General features: G+C 42.5%; 1 protein-coding gene across 1 annotated transcript in view; it reads left to right on the forward strand.

The window, feature by feature from the left end:
- Window positions 1-1,377: 1,377 nt before the first annotated feature.
- Window positions 1,378-23,938, forward strand: part of cadm4 (cell adhesion molecule 4) — a 330,325-nt gene continuing 307,764 nt past the window's right edge. The window contains exon 1 of the mRNA XM_072459938.1: window positions 1,378-1,673. Coding sequence (XP_072316039.1) covers window positions 1,601-1,673 — 73 coding nt within the window. The 5' untranslated portion in view covers window positions 1,378-1,600. The remainder of the gene's footprint in view (window positions 1,674-23,938) is intronic.

Raw genomic sequence — 23,938 nt, forward strand, 5'->3', positions numbered from 1 at the left:
GAACATCCTCCATAATGCCACCCAGTTTTACAAATGACCCACGTGTCATTCGGTTCCTCTCCACCCATTCCGAATCTGTGAACTCCTTCAGAACTACTCTCTCCCATCCACCCTTGCTCTGGAGTTGTTGCGCTTGCCTGTTTGAGTCTGACTCTTGCATATTCATTCGAGCAGAACTAGTCCGACTGGGAAAGACGAATTGAGTCAGTTTTTTTTTAGCGCAGTCCAGTTTATCATGTGCATGTACACCACAACCTACAGCTACCCTCCCACACTAAGTCAATTAGAGCAGATGATCAAAGAAATATCAGTCCAACAAGAACTTAAAATAGCTCTGAAACAACTTTTAAGAACTAACTCAAGTCTATTGGCCGAGGGACAGAACCAGGTGCATGCGGGAAAACTAGACCTGCTGACTTTCTTCTCCAAAGCCATCATTATGAACACTAATGACCAATGATCCGTCCCTTCAGAACCGAAACCCATTCATCTCTTGTCTGATTTGTGACAGATGTGGATCATAACACTTCATAACGCCGCCTTTTCGTTGGCACAATTGCGCATCCCTCACACCTTCCCTCGGCATAAATCAGCACAGTTATGTCACTCAAACAATAAAAAACATCTGCTTGCTTTTCATCATCCTAATTACGGCGCTACTCATCCTCTCCATCTCATCTTTTAAAATACATTAGCCTACTTGTTTGCTTCTGAAATATCACATTAGTCATATTTATAGTAGAATTATAGGTGTGCAATTCTAACAAAAAAAAATAGCTCAATATTTTTTTGGGGGGGAATCCCAATAATGATATTCAGATGATAATAATATCAATCCATCAGAAATGTGTCTTTAAACATACAGTATTAGTGGAGGTTTAATTATCAGATGAATGTGAAATGTCTGCAAAACGAATCACAAAAGTGCAGAAATATCACCTATACGCTTATTTGAATGTTTACTACATCACTTTTAACATCATTTCATTTTCAATCAGCTCTTTTCGAAGCATTTTAACTATCAACTACATATAACACTAGTATTACACGATAACATTGTACATTTCGATACACTCCCCACCGCGCGCGCGTGCTTCCCTCGCTCTCCCATCGCCACGCCCACAACCACATGGGCACAACCCTCCACCTGCTCTACGCGCGCTCTCATTGGCCATTACGCACATGGACCAACCCCCCCCCCCCGCGCGACAGCATTTTTAAATATATTTACATTGTCAAAAGTCAACGAGATTCCCAGCCCTCATATTCACGCACATTCCGCGGCAGGAGAGAGAGAAAGAGCGCGGGTAAAGTGTGCGTGTGCGGGTCTTTTTTCTGTCGGAGCGCGTCTTGTCATTACGCACGCGAGCAGCGCCTTGGCACTTCACACACGCCGTTGGTCTTCTCCGCTCCGCGCTGTCCACACACTCTCGCTGAAGGAAGGCGCGGGCGGCGAGTGGACCTGCGGGTTCATGTCAGTCTGATTTACTCCGAGGAAGAGGAATTTATCGCGGAAGAGATCCCGACAAAGACGCGCGGGGGGGAATACGCTGCTGCCGCCGCTGCCGCCGCCGCTGCCGCTTCCGCCGCTGCCACGACGATGGCTTTCTCAAACGTGTGGAACTACTGTGTCCCGTTAACCATCTGGACCGTCGCCTGCCTGGTGCGCACCGGTAAGCAATCAAATCAATCAATTAATCAAATCAATCAATCAATCAATCAATCAATCAATCCACAAAAAACACTGTTATCTGCTGCGAAAGTGTGTTTTATCTGTTCGGGTGCAAGTTTGGCAAAGTCCTGAATGCTGTGGTGGGGTGACAAAAAAAGAAAGAAAAAAAAGAAGTGTTTGCTGTTTGTTTGTTTCTATAACACGTGCACCTATGCCGAGTTAACAAAGCGAACTGCTGCGGGGGACTGTGCCTCTGCTTGTGGTCAGTATTCCTCTTTGTGCCCCCTTATTGCGCCCAGCTGGACTACATCCACAACCCTACTCACTCACTTACTTTACTGTGACTCATTCATTGTGTTCTTACGGAAGTGGAGGGCTGGAAAGACCCCAAAAAACAGTTGTCTGCTGCGGCCCCGGCGTGTCAAAACAAAAGTGAACTGGGGGCCGACGGGATGAGGAGGGATGAGGAGGGGGGGGGGGGCTCAATGACAGCATCACTTTGGCTGATTTGGCTGAAGCGTTGTTTCCCCCACACTCGCGACAAATGTCCGCAGTGCACGGCGGAGCAGCCGCGGGTCACGCACCGACTCCTCGCACCGGGCTCCGTCCACATCACATTATTGTAGTAAAATGTGCCCCTTGGTTTGTTCCGAAACTATAGCCCGCGTGCTCGCGTTCAGTCCTCCCGATTAGACCTTTGAGACGTCCCCTTATCGGACACACTTCCAATCAAACAATCTGTAATAAAGCCGTTTTAATGACACCTGCGGTTGCTTTGTGCTCTAACCTCGCTGGTGCACAGAGCCCGTTTATGGTACACTACATTGTCGCGCTCTCTCCACCTCCCGTTTATTGCTTTTGAATCAACGCGGCAACTTCCGAGCTTTGTGGTCATTAATGCCATGTGAAAAAGGAAAAGGAAAGTCGTAATAATGAAGAGTGTTGTGTTTGGGAGAAAGCGCGAGCGTCGGTGCGCAACGGGAATGACAACGAGGCGAGCGCACAGTGATTCTCTTGTATGTAATGCCGGGGAGGGATTTGGTCGAAGGCGTCCCGGGGCAGGGATGGGGTTAAGTGTTGAGGTCGGTCTGCGGTGCTGTGATGTAGTATATAGCCCGCTCTACACACGTGCGCACCCGCTCCTCTCATCCAAAACCCCCCAACGCACCAACTATTGATTCTTTCCCACTCGTGCGTCTTAGCGCGCGCGTGTCTCGTCTAACGGCAGTGGCCAAGGCTGATTTATATGCAAGAGCACATGTAGGCGTTTTGCATCTCGGTCTTAGCTGGTGAAGTGTCTGCATGGCTGTTCGAGGACACACTTTTGGAAGACTAGAGGGAGCAGGGGGAGAGAACGGAGTGCGCGGTGCATAGGCGACAGTGCTGGGTTTTTGCACCGAGCTGCAGGCTGGCTCTGCTGGGGGCTGCTCGCTGATCACCGTCGTTAATCTAAGCTCTGACAGGGGCCGGGAGAGACGGGGGGGCAGGCGGTGGAGGGAGGCTGGAGGCAGGGGGTAGAGATGAGGAAATGTAAGCTTTGTTTTCTGCAAATCTACAGTTATACAGTAAGGTGTAGCAGTGGGCATGACCTGTCTGGTACTGAGCAGTCACTGTTGGGTTGATGTAGAAGTGGCACAGTGCATGCCTGTGGTGTAATGTCCACGTTATTACTTTTGTTTGTAATATACAAATAAAAAACATGCTTGAAAATGTCCAGCATTGTTGTTTTCTAAATCCTTTTTAATCAAGTAAAGGTTTAAAAGCATTTTGAGGTGACTACCTACATGTCCTGGTTCTGTACACATTAAGGCAGCCCCCCTAAAAAGACACAACATTTTAACACATTTGCAGGTGATGTATATAATTTTAACTTGACTTAAATGTACAGTTAAGCTCATAGGATTGTGCCATTAGTCAAATTTCAATTACAATTACGATTACTATTTTGGTAGAATTGTGTAATGGAGTAATCAAGATCAACATTTAGTATTAAGTGCGTTCAAAGCAAACATTTCTTTGACTAGTAAAGTTAGTCATGGATCACATCTGTGAGATACGTCGCCTGCTTTAATTTCATCTCTCATCATTATCGCTCTCATTTCATTCTTTTCATTTTAGGCAAGCTGATGCCCCACCTTCTCTCTCAGCTAAATATCGTTTGAACAATCATTGTGATTATTATTGTTACCATAATTGAGCAGCCCAAGCTCATAGTCATGCACTGAAGTTAGTCCATGTCCTGCTGTGTGATGCAATTTAGAAATGAGACAGTTTTCAGGAAGCTTTTGGCATGAGCAAGGGAAACATATTTATGAAAAAATTACTGAGGAAGAATAGAGCATAATAAAGCCACCAACTGACAATAGAGAGCCCATTGAGTTGCAAATGAGATATAGTAAACACATGGCCTGAATGACACATGCAGAAATGTGTGAAGGGTGTGTGGCATTCTTGTTCCATTTGAACAGTTTGTAACATATCTTATTGGATGTCAAACAAAGTGTGTTTTTGCCTCATTTGCCGCCATCTTTTTATTAGTTAGTATTAGATGTATTCTTAAACTCTTGGCCAAATACTCAGTTTCTATGCCGTTAGAGGAGAAATTAAGCCTTGGCCTGTTGTTTGGTGTGCTGCAATGTGCTGTCAAGGACCTTTGCAGAGGCAGGAGGCAGGAGGCAGGAGGCAGGAGGCAGGAGGCAGGAGGCAGGAGGCAGGAGGCAGGAGGCAGGAGGCAGGAGGCAGGAGGCAGGAGGCAAGAGGCAAGAGGCAAGAGGCAAGAGGCAGGAGGCAAGACAGAGGAAATGTTCACCTAATTGTCCCATATTAAAATCATTTCAAGATAAAAAGTTACTCAATTATCATTATTTTGGAACAATTGCAAGACAAAAAACGTTATCAGGAGACATAGTGAACGCGACAATATCGCTCTGTGTGGACAAGGCCTAAAGTGGTTTGTTTTGGAACACCCTTGAACACCACTAGTCAGTATATTTCTGAAACCAGCTTTTCATGGTCCGTGCGCAAACAGACTTGGCTAATCTACAGGAGAGCAATAAGGAGACAAAAACGGGGGAGGGGATGGGGGCTGGTGGCTTGTTATCATGCACGGATTGTGTTGGACAGAATTGATTGGGAGGATAGACGGACGACATGGATTGAGAGGGCGCTGTGAAGACGGCACAGCTGGGGGACATGGCCTTTGTACACACCAAAGATGGACAGATGCACAGAGAACGGCTGAGGGAGGAGAAGAAAGGCGTGAAGATTTGTGCTTGTTTTAAATTTCGACAAGCTAGTCTTTTATGCTTCTCTTTTTCTACGGTATAAAGCAATTGGCCCACCAGTCAAGCATTTTTAATAATGCTGGATACTGAAATTGACAGGATAATGATAATTTTAATGTTTTTTTAAATTTACATTTCTAAAAATAAGATGAAAGTTTTAATTTGGTACATGGAAAAAAAGAAAAAAGAAAACCGGGCAGAAGTGTCTTGCCCGAAGACACAATGACTGTATTCAACATCCATTATTCCAAGATGAGTGCATGTCACTACATTTTTTTCCAATGACTATTAAGTCAATATTATGGTAATAATAAATATACTGTGTGTCTGTAACTGTCATAGATTAGCTTATACAAAATCAAACACTTTTTTATGCCACATGGAGGAAAAAAAGCTGGAATGCAAACCCTATAAGATAAAAAAGATGCACGGATGTTGATCAGCGTGAGCGGGTAGAAATCATGAGAAGAAAGACTTCACAGTGTGTCTGAGGGCCAGGCCTCAGGGACCTGCACATATGTGGGATTACTTCTTCTCTGTGGGTTGGCGCTTGCTTCGAGCGTGACTTAGCAGGGGTGGGCTGATGCGCCAAACTTGCACCCTACATACAGTTACTAATGCCTCTGTCTCCACCTCTTTCTCCTAATCGCAGCCACCCATATTCCATCAATTCCCTCTCCTCTCTTATCCTTTCCTATACGCCACCATTACCACCTGCCTTATCACCGCGGGGCATTAAATCACCTCTATTTGTTTATTCCAATGCGTGTGCGATGCGAGAGCCATCCGTTCTGGAGCTTGTTCGCCAACACGTTGTTTTGGACCTTGGCCGATGCTCTGGTGCGGTGAAAAATGGCAGCAGTTGTGAACGTGGACTTGTGGGAGGAGATTTGAAAACCAATTATAAGCTTGTTGTATATGCGTCTATATGCCAAAAATACACACACACATCGCACAAAGCAGTTATTGAATAAATCTATGACACATTAATTCACAGTTCTGCCATGTAAACATCACCGTCAAGTGAAATAAAAAAAAATAATTAAAGAATAATTATACACATGGTCAGACGGTCAAAGATACACATACTTATTCCTCCCACTTAACATGAATCCTTTTCAAATGTGCACTGTTACTGTAAGTGTTACTTGGTTTGCCATTAAATGCATTTATCCAGCATGATTTAAATTGGAGTTGTTTGTATTGCAAAATATACCTTCAAAACATGCACTATTGTTAGAGGGGTCACCGCTCCATAGATCTGATCTGTAGCTTGTCCTGATTGTGTCACCTGCTTGAGTCTATGAAGCTAGATAAGTTTAAATTCATATGGAGGAGCTTAGCCGACCTACCACCAGAAAAGTTACATAGTACACTTTGCACTGAATTGCATAGTTTCTCATACCGATACTCATTGAATTTCACATTTTGATGGATCAGAGGCAGTTTGCCTTGTAGCAGAGTTCATTGTACACATTATGCTATTTCAGCATTTCAGCATCTTCCTTTGTTCTCCAACAGACTGCACAAGTCTCCCCCACCAGCCAACTCATTCTTTGATCCAAGCCTGGGAGGATTTTTACCCGCCCCCCTCCATTTAAAATAAACTTGTCAGAGAATTATTAACTAGAGCAAAAGTTGATCTTGTTTTGATATGCATGTATACGTTTTGTTTGTATGACACCCTAGGCATTGGAATTGTATGATTTTTATCTAGTTTCCTGACAATTTTGGCAGTTGGAATCATGAAAGAGTTAAATATTCTGCATTTGAACACATCTATGGAATATTCAAGTCAAAGTGCAATTGGCAATTTCAATTCATAGCAAGCAAGATGGCAAGAAACTGTAGTTAGCGAATGGCCTGTCAACATGTATATTAACCGTGTTGGTGAAATGTACTTTGTCGCCAATCCCAGCCTATGATTATTCTGATTTAAGTGATGACTCATTGACTTTGGCTCCATTGCGCTCAACTCCTTAGCTATATGGAGTCCGACCAAATAACGTCCGATCAGATACCGTGCAAATGCCTTGAAATGGCAGGTTCAAACTCGCCCTCTTCCACTGCGTCCCATTATCTCTACTAACCAGCTGCTTGTGCATAAACAAACCAAAGCCTGTTTCTTCTTGGCTCACTCCCATCTCTAAGACTCCCACACCTTATAGACTAGGTTTTATCCTCCAGTGGGCTTCTAGTGCTCTATTATTCACAAGCTGAACTTTTCCTGGACCCAACCGTTTAGTGTAGGTGATGTATTTTACCGTAATTATGCGCTAATCTGCCCCACGGTCTTCAAAGCGATCCATAGCTCTCTTTTACTTCTGAATTGTTCTAGTCAGTGATTGCATCTCCATAAGGCCCCACAGCGTCTCAGATTTAGTCCAGGGAGAGTTGTATTTTTACATTCAATTATGCTGCTCTAGGGTAGGGAGTCTTTTTCAAGGCATAGCTTGCCTGTATATACTTTATGCCTGTTTGAAATTCAAAGCATGCCGTTATTTAGCTGTTTCTTAAAAAGGTTAATGTCTAAACAAGATCCTCTGGGCACAATAATAAAGTAAGGGCTACGCTAAGAAAAATTGCTACTCTAAACCCTATATCTCATTTGACCATTTGTTTAATTGTCCATTAGCAAAACTTCTGTCAATCCAATCAGGCCAGCGCTAATGTCGAAACACTCTTTATAGCTGCCACCTCATCTCCTTCCCATTACTATTCCCCAGACAGTGCCGCTTGTGATTATCATAATGGTGATCTATGTCGTCCTTATGTGTCGCTCTCTCGGAGAACAACTGGCATTTCACCAACTTTGCTGGTTAAAGTTTTTTTTTTTTTCTTTTTTTTTTATGCTGAGTGGGATGCCAAGGACATGTCTTCCATTAGCTGGCGCAAGAGGCCCGCCAATCAATCCAGCTGGCTTGACTCCACCCGACAGGACTGGCATGGTGTGGATATGGAGCTTTTTATGCTACGCCCTTTTGACCTCTGAGTTGGCAGTATTTTCAAAGCTACTGCCCAACCTCCTGTTGATGTGTAAACAACAACATTGTGGTCTTAAACAGGTTCCTTCAGTACTGGTCAGTAGGGCTGTATGTTTAGTCGATGAATCGGTCAATGGTGTCTTAGTCGATCAAAATTTGTATTGGTCAACTCATTTCTTGATTTGGAGAATTAAGAAGGACTTGTTACATTTAAATCCATTGCTTTCTATATAAATAATGTTTTTTGCACGAACTCCTGAGCCGTCTTGTGAGTACAGTTTGGATCAGATACCTAGAGATACTTAATCTTTTTGAGAGCTTGTGCCACGTCGACTTTTTAGCCAAGCGTTTTTAATCAACCAAGAATTTATTTTCTCGAATACAGGCCTACTGGTCAGTTTCATAAGCAAATGTCAAGTTAATTTGGTGTGCAGCAATAAATAATATCGTCAGGGAAGTCAAATTTTAGGGTTACAATGTGAGATCATGATTCAACTATTATTCATGATTATTACTGTGTCAAATTTGTGGCCAGTTTTATGAAATAGTCTGAATGGCAAAAACAACCAGATAAAAAGTACTTTATATCTAGATGTATTTTTTTTGATTATAGATTGAATTAAAACCCCTTAGTTTTGCTTCTAAACTAGTCACAATTATATTTGATTAGTTCTTAAGATTATATTATGACCTAAATAATCACTATTATCAATTGACCGGATAATCTGGACTACTATGTTCCCTGAAGTGCGGTGAAACACTTCTTCTAGAGTTACTCATACCAAACTCTGAACTCATCTGACCCCAGTACCACTCATTGACTTTTTTATTGGCTGACATAGTGTGCCCTGATACTTCTACTCTCAAAGCAGATGGTACTCTTGTCAAGGTGCTCAAGCTCCACTTGCAATGTGGACAGTGAGGTGGATTGACACAGAAAGGGCATCCCCCTGTGAGAAAAAACATTAAAACACAAAAGCTACCGGGTGAACATTCTTTGCTATTTGTGCCATGGTCTCCATGACCAAAAAAGTAAACAATTGTGCCTCCTGCTCAGCCCAGGGCTTGTTTAACACCCTCCCTCACTGCTGTGACACCTGCTTTAGCGGCTCCCGCAGGGCCCAGCACTAACATGGCCAGACAGCGGCCTCTGCTAACGCCGGTTACCAAGGTGATTATCGGCGCCCTGGCACCGGAATGAAGTCCCTCGCTGGCTAGAAGTGGAAGAGAGAGGCTGTCTGATTGAGCCGAAAAGGGCAAGTGGCTAAAATTGAAGACTGTGTACTCTGCCCGCCTGATGAATTCCAAACATTCCATCAGGAAAAGCTTTGGACTCACAAGAGGGCAGAGGGATTGGAGCGATGTGTGTCTAAGGTGCTCATTAAAGAGCACAAATGTGACTTAAACTCAAGTGAGATGGTCAAAGTGGTAGAAGTTTCCCAAAGTTGGTGTTTGTTTACCCATGGGAAGTCCATGTGTTCAGTGGAGGTAAACTGACCAAAGTGACCTTGCTCAACCGGCGCACTGTGTGACAGATCTGAACAGAGAGCTTTACCAACTATACAGTTGAGTTGAGTGCCAAAGCTGTTTAATTGAATGGTTTAAGAATGACACACTATCCTCACTTATTGCACAATTGCAGTATTCTTTACTCAATCACTCTCTGTTGCACTTATAAGTCGAAATGTTCTACTGTATTGATGAAGTAGATCGATCTCACTTTGGAAGAAGAGTCCACACTGTTGAAGAATCTGCTTTAAAGCTCAATAATAATCTGTTATAGAAACCAGAAATTGGCTATATTAAAAGAAAATTTCGTTTGATTTTACACGGCTGCTACAAAAAACAATTGGTAATAGTTTTTGGTTTAGACTTCTTAAATGGCACAACATTTGAAAAGTCTGAAACATTTGCTAGTATGACGACTAATACACACTCCATTCGGCTGTAGCTGAGTCAAGATAGAGGGAACATCGGCGCACCAGTGGTAATGAGCTGTTCATCCGGGAGAGCAAAAGGATCAGGAAGGACTTAAACTTGTGCGAGGTGGTCAATGGTGTGGCTTGGAGGCTGCCAACAAGATACTATTTCCCCTTTACCCTTGGGAGGTCTGTGTGTCCAGTCGAGGCGAGCTGATGAAGAGTGACCAGGCTTAACCGTGGCACCGCAGGACTGATAGGGTCATGGGGAAGAGCCAAGGAGAGCAGCGCAGTGGGGAAAAAGACGGCTGGCTGCACAGTGTATAAAAGAGCAGAGGCGAAGGGGAGGGGAGGCGCCTTGGGTAGAGTCACAGATCAGTGGAGCAGTGCGCTGGAAAACGGGTGGAGAAAGTCAGTCAGAGAGGGAGCCCAACAAACGACTGAATGATTGTAGGATTTTAGCTCTGAAAATGAAAGGGGTAAAAGACAGAGAGTTGTGGAGACCAAGCCTCCCTCAGCGCCAATGACGGATTTAGAAGAGTGGAAAAAAAGGATGAGGGAAAGAACTTTGAGATTTAAGGAGGTGGATCTGAAGCTAAAAGTACAGGGTAAGGCGTGGAGGAGACAAAAAGATTGATGGTGACAGAGGTTGATAAAGACGGCGAAAGGAGGACGAGTGCTGTGTAGGTGACCACACAGTACAGCAGAGGTGTTGTGATGAATGGGTTGTGCTGTATAGGTGTGCCCTCCGTCAGCAAGCAAGTGCAACAAGTATAGCTCACTCTGTCAAGGAAGTAGAGACATTAACATTGGTAGGGATGTAGGCTTTTTGACGTTTAGTTTAATTGAGATTTTTGTCAATGGTGCCTTAGTAGACCGCGTTTTCTATGAATGAATTATTTGATCAGCATCAAAAAGGTTTTAGATGGACAACATCCGAAAGAAGAGGACGTGAAGTGAGTTATGGACTAGGGCTGCGGCTATTGATTATTTTAATTATTGAGTAATCTATTGATTATTCTCTTTGATTAATTGGGTTAACTTTTTTTTGTGTACATTTCGTAAAATTATTCTTAAAAACATGAAATACTTTTAAAACAAAAGATAGAATACAATAGAAAAACAATAGAATTACACTAATCAGAAATAAGGAATTTATACTTGAAATAACGACATTACATATTTTTTTTCTGAACAGATCTGAACAACAGTTATCCTATGAATTAAAATGCATTTTATGTCACATCACTTAAGATAAGAAACACTCACTGGTGTTATTAAAACTTAACTCTGCAGCTCTTCAGAGGATTCTTTTGCAGTTATTTTGCAGCATTAGCTCCATGTGCTGTTCTTTGTGCAGACTTTCTGTTGCGTGTTCTTTCACACAACACAACTCCACTCCATAGACACACATGTGAGTTTAAAACCGCCTTTTCCTTTGCTGTGCTTTAGGTGCAACGCGAAAACGACTGTGAAACAAGCGCCACAAGTAGTTTTGTGCCCACCGTGCACCACAGATTCACACGGTTTGAATTGATTATGTAAATCAAACAAATCATAAGGACATAAAATTATAATCAAAGCTTTTTTTGTAATAACTTCAGCCCTGTTATGAACATTTGGCAGGTATGCAATTTCCCAATATTTTTCTATGTGAAATTATTACTAACACCAAATTATTAGTTCAGGCCTTGGACTGACGCAATGAAGGTATATAGTTTCATCCAAGTATAACACTCATTTCATACATTATTTTAGATAGTTTTCTGTTTGTATATCTTCACATAAATGCAATCAAGCCAAAACAAGACTGTGGAATAAGTTGTTTCATTCTGTGCGATAGATCTGCTCAGAGAGAAATCCTTAACCAAGACATTGATTGTAATCCAACTGAACTCCCCATGTAAACATAGTGACTTTTTTCCTGTTGCTTTTATCCAAACCTTCTTTAAGACGGAGAGTTTAACTCCCACTCAGTGCATGGCTATTCTTCCGCTTGCCTTTTAGAATGCTTCTTGATTCTCATCTCTGTTAATAACTTTGCTTTGATGAGAGTGTCGGATGTTGAAAAATTGCCAGTCAAAGCAGCATGTGCTATCTTTCGGGAAATCAGATGGAGATTTTCAGAAGGCGGACAACAATGCGAGAGGTCTCCAATGAGTCTCTATCTGCGAAAAATGAAAATGCATCTCTTATAAGTGGCTGTGTCTGGCATAGATAAAGCCCCTGTGTGCAATAATTCCTGCATTAAGTAAGTGCCTTATCCTATTACATTTTATATTTAGTAAGCTTTAGATTATCATAGAGCCACACTTTCTGTTTGCTGTTTACCTTTTGCACAAGTGCTATCAGTCAAGAGATAACAGCAGCTGCCAATATATCACATAGAAATTGGCCAAGCTCTCTATTGGATGGGTGCCAAAAGATGGTTTAGACCAGTTTAAAAAAGGAGGAAGAAAATCGAGGATAGATTTTTTCAGTATTTACTGTAGAACTGCCTAAGTCGCTTATTGACGCTCTCTGGCCTGTAAAACAAGTGTGCTGTGGAGTAATAAGCTTGAATCCACTTTATTTATGAAGTGCAAACAACCCTTAATTAGCAGTAATTCATTTTTAGATCATGAAAACAAGCTTTTGCAAAGTTGGACGCTCTCAAAGACACGCAAGAGCAAAGTAGTAGGGCAGAACCCAGAGAGAGAGAAGGGTTGTGAAAAAGTAAAAGAGAAAAATCTGACAGACAGAGCCTGCGGACATGTTTAATGTGCTGGGGCAAGATTTACCGCAATGATTTGCCGGACTCTGTTGAGATTCACAAGGTTATCAATTCATGCTCTTCCCATTCAGCGGAGCAAAACAGAAAAAGTCAAGCAAGAGAAAAAGGGTAAGAAGCAAAGCCAAATTGGCTCTTTTGCTGAGAAAAATAAAAACAAGCATTTGTGACCTTGACTTTAACCAGATCTGACCCAGGACTTAAACCGAATTTGAGATGATATGCATCAATATATAAACCAGGGCTAACCAGGATCAAGATTAGTTTCAAGCAAAACTAAACCCAGGCTATACCTAGTAAGGTTAGTGTACACTTCATTTTCACCATGCACACCCATGGAGGATTGTACATTGTGCATGTTTTGAGTTGATGAGGGAAATCTGGGTGTTTGGGAGAAACCCATCCAGACAAAGAGCGAAACATGCAAAACTCCACACAGAAATGCTTGGGAGTTGAACCCGGAACCTTTTTGCGAGGCAAGAGTGCTTGTGTCACCTGGCCGCCTAGTAACTAAGATTCAAGATTCAAGGTTTTAACTGATTTAACTTTTCATTCAGCAGTCGTGGGGTTTAAAAAGCAAGATCACTTTCACAACTCTAAGGAGTTGTGAAAGTGATCTTGCTTTTTAAACCCCTAACTGTACACCCACGAATGACCTTGCGTTTACTCATAGCCAATCCCCTCCTGGGTCCATTTCCTTCCTATAGCATCCCAGTGCCGTTTAAGTGCATGACTGCTGATTCACCTTTAAGCAGCTCAGAGCCAGCATCCACCATTCTCCTAAGCAACCATAACACAGCCTGACACATGTCCTCTATCAGGGTGTCCATCTGGTCGTGAATAATGCTGTCACGGGCTGCAGAAGGAGTGCGTCTCTCTTCTCTGGCTGCTGAAGTGAAGGAGAACACTCTGTGATACTGAACAGGTCTCAAACAGGCCTTAGGCAATGGGCACAGTTGTGGGCAAACTGACGTTCAACAGACATTACCACCGGCTGATCTATACAAGGAAATGGGAAGCTTGAGCAGGCCTTGAAGCGTGTCTGTAGTCACTTTGAGGTTGGGCCAGTTTTTTCAAGATCGGAATAAGGGGGGAGAAGTTTGAAATCAGATCAAAATGAAGGCATAATATAATGTCCTCTACAGAAAGTATAACATCCCATCATTGTGTCACATTTTGGTACATTTGTTCATTCTTCTGTTATTCCCCATCAGTTTCAGATCCTTCAACGCATATTGTTTTTTAGGTGGTCTCCTTCTCCTGGTGTGTTTAGGTTAGCAAGAATCTTGGTGTTCTTCGATTGTAATGCGCTTGGAGATGTGGCCCAACCAATTCAATCTGCACCGACAAATTATTTCACAAATGTAGTAAGCTTTTAGTCTTTATGTTACTTATTTGGGTGAATTCAGTAAATCTTCGTCGGCAGTAATCTTCAAATAGCACTATTTAAAAAAAGCTACCAGTATTCGATATCTAATATTGTTGCATTCCAACAATGTTATAAATGATTTTTTTGTGTGTGTGTGTTGGTGTATATCCGCCATATTGAAGGTGTTATCTGGAGGTCTCACGGTGTACACAGAAAGGCCCTGTCGCCAGCACAGCACTACATAGTGTAACATGCTTTATTGCAGAAGAAACTAATAAAAGAAAGCTGTAGGGGAATGTGCTCTCATTCTTGATTATTTCTTCACTTCCCAAGGGCCAAGATGGCTGCCATCTGTCTTCCCCATAATCACAGCAATTCTGTCCATGCGTTTGGTCAGCAAGTTAATTTCATTATCAGCTTATCAATAACATTTCCAGTCTGTAATCAACATCAACAATCAACTTAGTTAAAATAAAATGTATTCAAATTAACCACTGTGTCAAACACTTCATTTCAACAGTATTTATTCTTTTGTAATAATTATTTTTGTATTTCATTTATGAGAAAACAAAAATATATTCTAGCTCTGGACTGACACTAACATTACATCAGCTTGTCCATCCATCCATCCATTCATTTTCTTCCGCTTTATCCGGCGCCAGGTCACAGGGGCAGCAGTCTAAGCAGGGACTTCCTTCTCCCCAGACACTTCCTCTAACTCCTCCGGGGGGATCCCGAGGCGTTCCCAGGCCAGCCGAGAGACATAGTCTCTCCAGCGTGTCCTGGGTCTTCCCCGGGGCCTCTTCCCGGTGGGACATGCCCGAAACACCTCCCGAGGGAGGCGCCCAGGAGGCATCCGGAACAGATGCCCGAGCCACCTCAGCTGGCTCCTCTCGACGTGGAGGAGCAGCGGCTCTACTCCGAGCTCCCCCCGTGTGGCCGAGCTCCTCACCTTATCTCTAAGGGAGCGCCCAGCCACCCGGCGGAGGAAACTCATATCGACCGCTTGTATCCGCGATCTTATCCTTTCAGTCATTATCCAAAGCTCATGACCATAGGTGAGGGTAGGAACGTAGACCGACCGATAAATCGAGAGCTTTGCCTTTCGGCTCAGCTCCCTCTTTACCACAACAGTCCGATGCAGCGACTGCATCACTGCAGCCGCTGCACCGATCCGCCTGTCGATCTCACGCTCCATCCTTCCCTCACTCGTGAACAAGACCCCGAGATACTTGAACTCCTCCACTTGGGGCAAGGACTCCCCACCCACCCGGAGAGGGCAAGCTACCTTTTCCCAGTTGAGAACCATGGCCTCAGATTTGGAGGTGCTGATTCTCATCCCAGCCGCTTCACACTCGGCTGCAAACCGTCCCAGTGCATGTTGCAGGTCCGGGTTTGATGGAGCCATCAGGACAACATCGTCTGCAAACAGCAGAGATGAGATCATGTGGTCCCCAAACCGGACACCCTCCGACCCCCGACTGCGCCTAGAAATTCTGTCCATAAAAACTCTGAACAGAACCGGTGACAAAGGGCAGCCCTGGCGGAGTCCAACATGCACTGGGAACAGGTCTGACTTACTGCCGGCAATGTGAACACAGCTCCTGCTCCGGTCATACAGGGACCGGACAGCCCTGAGCAAAGGGCCTCGGACCCCGTACTCCTGGAGGACCCCCCAAAGGACACCCCGAGGGACACGGTCGAAAGCCTTCTCCAGATCCACAAAGCACATGTGGACTGGTTGGGCAAACTCCCATGAACCCTCGAGCACCCGATGGAGGGTGGTCCAGTGTTCCACGACCAGGATGAAAACCGCTCTGCTTCTCCTGAATCCGAGGTTTGACTAACCTAACTAATCCGCTTGTCCATGTGGCTTTATGAAGCTTGCAGAGTGCCTATACATATTAAACAATGTAATTTATTTCTCCCCCTTTCATTTTGCTATTTAATATAAAAATTACTGCACTGTGTAATGGTAACCTGGCCATATGTTTAAATCAATAATTTACACCCCATTGGGTTTAATTGTATGCCTGTGGTTCAATAGAGGATCCAAAGTACAGAGAAATAATAATTAAAATAATAGTATTCGTGCCATTACCTATTCATATATTTGCTTATCATCCCCTAAAACCATCAAGTGTAATTTCTGGGAATTCAGTTTTGTCAGTGGCCTGGCCAGCATGAGCAATTATAACGAATGCTTATTTACCAAAGTGATGGAATGGAGTGGTGCTGCAGGGCCGAGCGATTTATGAGCTTATGGGGGAAATTAAAAACAAACATAAAGCATTGGTAATTAAAAAGCAGGTTGATCCCAAATGATGACTGATGTCGAAATATCTGGTTGTATTTCAGAAAACGGCCACAAATCAGCAGAGTTTGCAGACGGTCCATTTTGGCTGCGACTACTGGTTCTCAAAGTTTTCACTCCAAGTAAACCTGAGAAAGTATTCGTCAGTGGCATCTGTGATTGGAAGAGTAAACTGGATATACACTGCAGCTAGACTAACGGTGTTTTCACATATGCGGGGGTGCTCCATGCAGCTGCCCCACTGCATATTCGACTTAGTTCTGTTTACTTCACTTTTGGGTTGGTTCTTCTTCACTCCTTATTCACTCATTGTGCACAATGAGTCACATGAGAGGCTATCAGCTGCCCACCGAACATATTTCTACGAACGGGCTTCAAGGGATCAGAGCCCTGTGGACATATACACTAGCTTCCCTGGAGCTATGCTGTGGGGAACCTGTGATTAAATGTACCTTGAGGGTGATGCATGCTGTGGAGGCAGCACTCAGACAGACTAAAGCTTAACTGTGCAGACACAGGCAGGAGGAGAAGTGTCTCGTTGATTAAGTTGATCAGACACTGGTTGCAAACATCCCTGCAGCACCCATTCATGCATGTAGCCTATGATCTGAGGAGGATCATCCTGTTTCAACCTGGCGCACCGCCCTCAGACTGAAAGCTCTTTTGGCTGTGTGAAATGACCTGATAATACAACAAAATGTACCCAGCAAACCTAAACCAAGGTAAAACTTAGACTAAAAGTTTTCAAATCTTTCAAACCAAGTACAACCTAACTACCACCAGATCTAACCCAGGTGTATAACAGGGCTATTTCAGGTATACAGTGCACTGTGGCTAAACTAGTACCTCCTTTACGAGAACTGAAATGTGAAGAAAAAAACAAGAAAAAAACATCATCACTAAATTACAGTACACCTAGAGAAGAAGCCAAAATACAAGCAAACTGCACCATAGCTTAAACATCACTAAAACACGACTACTCTACAAGAACACTTTCAACTAAATTAACCCAAAATGCCTCATGCCACCGGAGATTGCTGAGACCTTTAGTTATGCAAAGATATTTGAAGGTGTGTGGGGATCTGACACAGTCGTGTGCTATTTTAAATGCCATGTTTCTTCTGATAGCTCTTAAAACTTTCCTTGTTGTATGTTGTTGCAGGTGATCACTATAAGACACACCTAATAGTTGCTCTGTGACTGCATGTTGCAACAGTTAACATTCTGCCTTTTGTTCTGCTAGTGACTTCAATGGTTTACTTGTCTGGTTCAACTTTTCCCTTCCAAAGCCTTATACAATACAACCTTTATGCCGCTCAGTGAATTCTCAGAGTCAAATCAGTTCACAGGCTCCAAACTGTGACCAAGGCTAAAATTAATGTCATGTTGAAAACAGTCAACATGACAATAATTTTAGTATTGGAAAAGGTCCATCAATTCATCTTCTTTCGCTTCAACAGTCTAAGCAGGGACTCTCAGACTTCCCTCTCACCAGAGCAGCGGCTCTACTCCGAGCTCCTCCTGTGTGACTGAGCCACCCTGCGGAGGAAACTCGTTTCGACCGCTTGTATTCGCGATCTTGTCCTTTCGGTCCTTACCCAAAGCTCATGACCAAAGGTGAGGATAGGAATGTAGATTGACCGGTAAATCGAGAGCTTGGGAAAGGTGTGAGTTTTTATTTATGTCTAATTATTGAATTTATATGAATTGACATGTATTTATTATTAATGAATTAACTAACACATTTGAATTCATGTCTACTGTATAAAAAGTTTAAAAATAATGTAACTGAAGAATAATATAACCTTTTTTTTAAGCTTCAGCAATCAACAAACTCAAATCATTTAGAGCATAGGAAATAGATTGGTAAATATTCCCATCCTATTATATGCTATTATAGGAGCCATAGTGTCTATGAGTACGGACTGTGTTCCTATGGTATTCTCATGTCTGAATGGGTTAAGCTTATGCATGTGCAGTATTTACAGACGAACGTGCCGTTGCAAACATAAATGGACAGTGAAAGGGGTCAAGGCCTGCAAACCAGCTCTAAAGCTTTCCTTTCAGCATCGGCTATAGATCTGTTTATCCATTTGTGTAAAAAGATAAATTAAACAAATAACTGACTCTCAATCGCCCCTCCCAGTTGTCTTTTTACATCTAACCCAGTCAGAGTTTAAATGATACATCCAAAGCTAACACACGCTTCACAATTTTACACTGCAGGTATACATCCCTCCTCGATGCACTTCCAACTGTTACTGCAAGTGTCACCTACACTCGAAACAACTGCACTTTATATTTGGTGGTGCAGTAGATGGCAACCAATTTCTGAATCGTGTAGGCAACACTTGCTCTCACTTTCTCCCAGCTCCACGATTGTAGCCTGGGGCAGCGGGGACACAAGGCCGGCCGGGTGTGAGGAGGCAGACAGGAGATTGACAGAGCCCAGGTGGCCAGTGGATAGAGTGCGTGTCTGTACTGCTCATTTGCATAGACAAAATGGTTTTCCGCCCAGCCTGCCTTTTGCACTCTTAACATTTACCTGCTTCCCTGACAAAACATTTTAACATGGTTCTGGTTGGCCTTGACTTGTACTAGAAAACATGCACTGAAATGTATTTAGTGATTACATTTTTGGGATCTGATTAAATATAGTGTTCAGATTTGCATTTTACTTCACAGTTTAAATGTCATTACAATAAACTACTTTACAACTGATCATTTTCTGTTCAATACTCATCATTATAGGCTTTATTAGATATTAGATCTAGATATTATTTACCGTAACTTTCGATATATTGCCCACCCTTAAGTCTTTATTTTAGCGTTCATGAGCAAGAGAGTGTCGTCGTGATGCGATATTAATCTGAAGATAAATCACCTCCCATCCAGAATGCTTATGCTTAAAACATTGAACAGATGGCTACCTTTTGAAATTGTTTTACTTTCACCGCTGCTGAATAAATGAGAGATTACATTGATAAGCAGTGCCATTTGCTTTGTTTGGATTCCTGCTTCTGCCATCGCATGGTGCCGTTGGGCAAGACACTACACTCACACTAACCGTGCTGATGTGTTGTGTCCGACAGGCTGTTTACAAATGGCAGCCACATCTTTATCTGCCCCAGCCTAGTTTACAATGAATAGCTGGAGTTAAAGGGCACTTGGGGTGATCCATAGCTGCTGTCAGTTTGTCATTAAACATCGCTGAGTACATGTTAATTGTACTCATGAGTAGTTTTACTTATTGTGCGTTTTGGTAATATATTACTACTTTTTCCCTTTTTTAGGACCCTTCCCTGCCGCTGTAATCAATACACTGCACTATCACTTAATCTTTTCCTTTTATAGTCAATTTTCTTTTTTTATTTCTCCTCTTTCCCCCAGATTTGCCTCTACTCTCCATCTGTCTTGCTCTGGTCTTGCTGAACATTGCATTTTACTTATATGCCGCTCTGCAATATTCTGAAGGTGCAGGAGGCTTATTTTCGACAAGATACGTGCACTTACATCAGAGACCGTCCGTGTACGCTCTTACCCCCTAACCATTTTCCATTCATCGCTCTCTCTCGGTCCTGCCACTGTTTTTAACTATATTCCACTCACTTCTTTCCCTTTTTGCCACCCCTCACTCTTTTTATTTGACCTGGATCCTATGCATAGCTTCCCATTCCCTGCAAAGCGATATTAGCTCCTTCATATTTAATTCCATCATACACCTCCTTCCAATTTCTTACACTTGGACAGGCGGCTCTGTCACATACACACAGTTCATCACTCTTTTTGCGGCACTTTTTCATCTGTCTGCCTTGACCTCCCTGGCACTTAATCTTACTTATCCATCTTAAATTATGATTTTGCTCATCTACTCTGTTTGACAGTGCTGCTCTTGGCATATTGGCTTGTTACAGTGATGTGTGTCTCAAGTGTATTTCCCAATTGCATCCTAGTGAGTATTATACACTCGCATTGCACCTTTGTCATGCCAAAGGCATTAGCCACTGGCTCGGACACATGATGAACGCACAGAAGAGCAAAAGTGCTTAAGTGAAATAAATAGCCAAGTAGATGCTCCAGGAGAGGACGAGGCTACCAAGGCATGGATTATGAATACTATAAAATAATTTAGCTAATAATGGCATAAATGCATTGGTATATTTGTGTTCTTTTTGTTTTGGTGCTGTGTTAACGCAAGGAATATTACATACTTATAAGCATACTGATTCTCCAAGCTAATAAGTTTCCATTAAGCTGTTGAATAATAAGCTAATGTCATATTATCTTTAAATAACAGTATGCACATCTATCTATCCATCTAAATTTGATCTAATTTATGCTCTTTAGTCTATTTAAAATGTTAAAGCTTTCTCCTTGTTTTTCCATGTGCTGTTTACACAGCTGGCCATTAGAACAAAGGTTGTAATGGCCACTTACTGTACTCCTACCAGTCACATACATATTTCATTAGATTTGTAAATAACAATAGCAATGTTGTAATCTATATGGGAAGTACTATAACAAAATAATTGTAGTGTGTGTCCAAATGCTTGAGTAATTTAAAAATGGTTGCCAGGTTAACTGGCATGTTTTTTCTTTACCTCCGATGTACTGTATACATCTGTAATCTCTTACTCATCAGAGAGCATGCATGTGCTCTGATGTCTCTTCGTGATATTTAAAGGAGCTGTAACTGATTTTTTTTGCATGCATGTGCATGAGATTTGTTGTCAGAATGCATGTGGCCATACCAACTTGTCAATGCTCAGTCTAATCAGATCTCAGAAGCTAAGCAGGAGGGGCCTGGTTAGTACTAGACCGCTGGACTGCCAGGTGCCACAGGGGGCAGTTGTGCATACTGTTGTTGTATCCTTGACAGTGAATGCGGGACAACAGATGCAAATCAGCCCATGGCTACAATCTGGTGTTTTTACAGCATTATATGTTCATTAACCTGCACTGTTCCAACCAATTAATGAATAATAATGTGATAAGGAAAATAAACATTTAAATCCTTTCACCTAGGGCTGTAAGAACACCATTTTGTTCTCACACTCTTGTTCTGCAGTTCTTGCAGCTTGTTCTTAAGGCCTGTTCATACTTCATTAGAAGAAAGAAATATGTTCGTTTACCTTGTGCTGCGAGAACAAGAAAGTTTGTTTCAGCTCTGGCATTCATATTTCAACAGAGACATCGCGGCCAAACTTCCCTAGACACCGCTCCCCTGTTAGCTTTTCTATGGTTATTATTATCACAGACAGCTCGGTTGACATTGTTTAGCCAATAAGAGCCTAGTTGACGGACAGCCCTGCCGAACAAAGTTCTGCTCAGTTGATATGTCAAGAACAAGCTACGAGAACTGCCGAACAAAGTCTGTATGGACAAAATGACGTCATTTTGTTTTTACAGCCCAGGTGCATGAACAAACCTCTTGTTTCTTATGAAGTATGAATTGGCTTTAAACACACTAATTTGATTTTCAAAGTGGGCATGGTCCATTTTAAAAAATATCTCTTTTGCAAAATTGCTATAATAAAGTACAATTTCAGCTATTATGATTTAACTTATAACAGAAACTGTGTTGCCACTGTACTGTTGACAACTTCCAGAGTTCACAGGGGGGGCGAGACATAATTATGCTGCATTCATATGATCCTTGGGTACTCAGGATTCTCCGACTTGTTTACATTCATGTGCTTTTTATCTTAGAAAATCTGTATTTTGATGTAACCACTAATAAAATGACAGTCTGTTCTTTAACAGCATTCAATCGAGCTAAACTGTAAGTTTTGTTGTTTTTAGCCTTCTCAAAAGCAAAACTTTAGCTTGTTATTTGTTTTGGGAAACATTCTAATGTTTTTACTTGAGCTAGCTAACGTTACATCTTCATCAAACAGTAGTGTCAAATCTGTTCCTCTTATCTATAGACAACTGAAAGTAACTCGCTAAATGTAGTAACGTTTCGAGTTGGTTTCCCAACTTGTGCTAGCGTTCACATAATGTCCACATGAACTACGCAATAGTGATTCCGCAGCAGAACGTCTGAAGTATGAAATGTTTGAGCCCAAAAGAAGTCTCTTGTTCTTACAGCTCAGAACAACATTCTTGCTTATTATGAAGTATTAATGGGCCTTTACTCTTGCTGTATTTTCGCAGAATAAAATAACTTGAATGTATACTCATGGACGTAAGGACAGGCTGTCGGTCCTAAACACCTCGAGTCCCAGCCTGCACGCTCATATCACACATGACAGAGCTCTGGCTCATTCTGACAGTTTTGCATGGGCTCTGACTTTACAGGAAACAGCAGGGATGGACAGAGCAGTGTGTTTGTGTGTGTGCGTGTCCTCCCTCTGTCGCAGAGGTCAGAGCAGGTGAATGGAGAGTGAGGAGTGAGAAGTCAGGTGGATGTCCCCTATTATCACAACTACACTTTAAACTACATGAGTAGAAGTGGTGTAGTCCACGATATGCAGGTACGTCGTGTACCCAGTAGGAGTGCGGCTGGATGTGTAACACAGGATCCCCACGATATGTGCCTTCTCTCAGTTTAGACCTGAACAAACTTTACACTCCTAAATCCCTGTAGTTACTTTCTTTGAATAGTCACCCCTCTTCTTTCTGTTTTCTTTCTTACATGGGGGCAGGCAGCAGCAGTGGGCTGAGCAGACTCTGAAAAAACAGATGCACGGGTGGATCAGGGTCACTGGGGGAGTGCACTTCCTTGTTCTGCTGGTGTAAAGATACTAAATTGTGTTTATTGGATGACAATTGGTGTCATATTCATGGAGAAAGATTACAAAAAAGTGAATGAAGTGCAAGCCGACGTCAGTGCAGAGCAGTACGAGCCGCGAAGTCCTGCTCATTCTTACAACAACATAAACATTTAGCAGTCCAGAGAAAACGGTTTGCAGTCTAAAACTTATCTGGAGTCCCCAGAGCAGAAGGAAGGAGGAGAGAAAAGACATGACGCAGTCTGTGAGAAAGAGGTGTGCAGAGGCCCCCTTTATATGTTCAAAATTGGAAGCACACATTTTGAAATACGTTTATTGGCCTGGACTGAGCCCCTGAACGCCCCTGTTTCTGACAACAGCGGGTACAACACTAAGTCACTAACGTACACGGCGCTAACGTAACCTTGGTTGTTCTATTGCGTGGCTGGGCAGGTTCATATGTAGTGAATGATTTGATGCGTGCTGGATCAGGAGCGTATTGGTGGGATTTTTTGGGGCCAATCTAAACTCTAATACACACGCTGCTTAAGTGGAGTTAAAACAATGTGGCGATGTGAGCTCGTGGAAGAACACTAATGTCAGAGCTGGCTGCCTCTGCTTCATCTGATTTTTATAATGTTGAATATAACCTGAATTCCCAAGAGTTCGTCATAGCCTGCAAACAAAGTGGAGAGTAGCAAGCGACACAAGCACAAACTACAGAAGATTTGCTGTAAAAATATTCGCCCGCATATTGAATGAAGCACGCAACACTAAATCTGTTTTAGATACTGATAAAATAACTGTCTATTTTACATTATTTTGGGAAAAATAAATTGCGAAATACTTTACCAACCTTTCCTTACAAAATTGGTAATCAATTACTGAACCAGAATTAAGACACGGTACCAAG

Source organism: Eucyclogobius newberryi, unplaced genomic scaffold (assembly GCF_026437365.1).
Source record: "Eucyclogobius newberryi isolate DKJ021-1_F unplaced genomic scaffold, fEucNew1.0.hap1 SCAF_3, whole genome shotgun sequence".
NCBI lineage: Eukaryota > Metazoa > Chordata > Actinopteri > Gobiiformes > Gobiidae > Eucyclogobius > Eucyclogobius newberryi.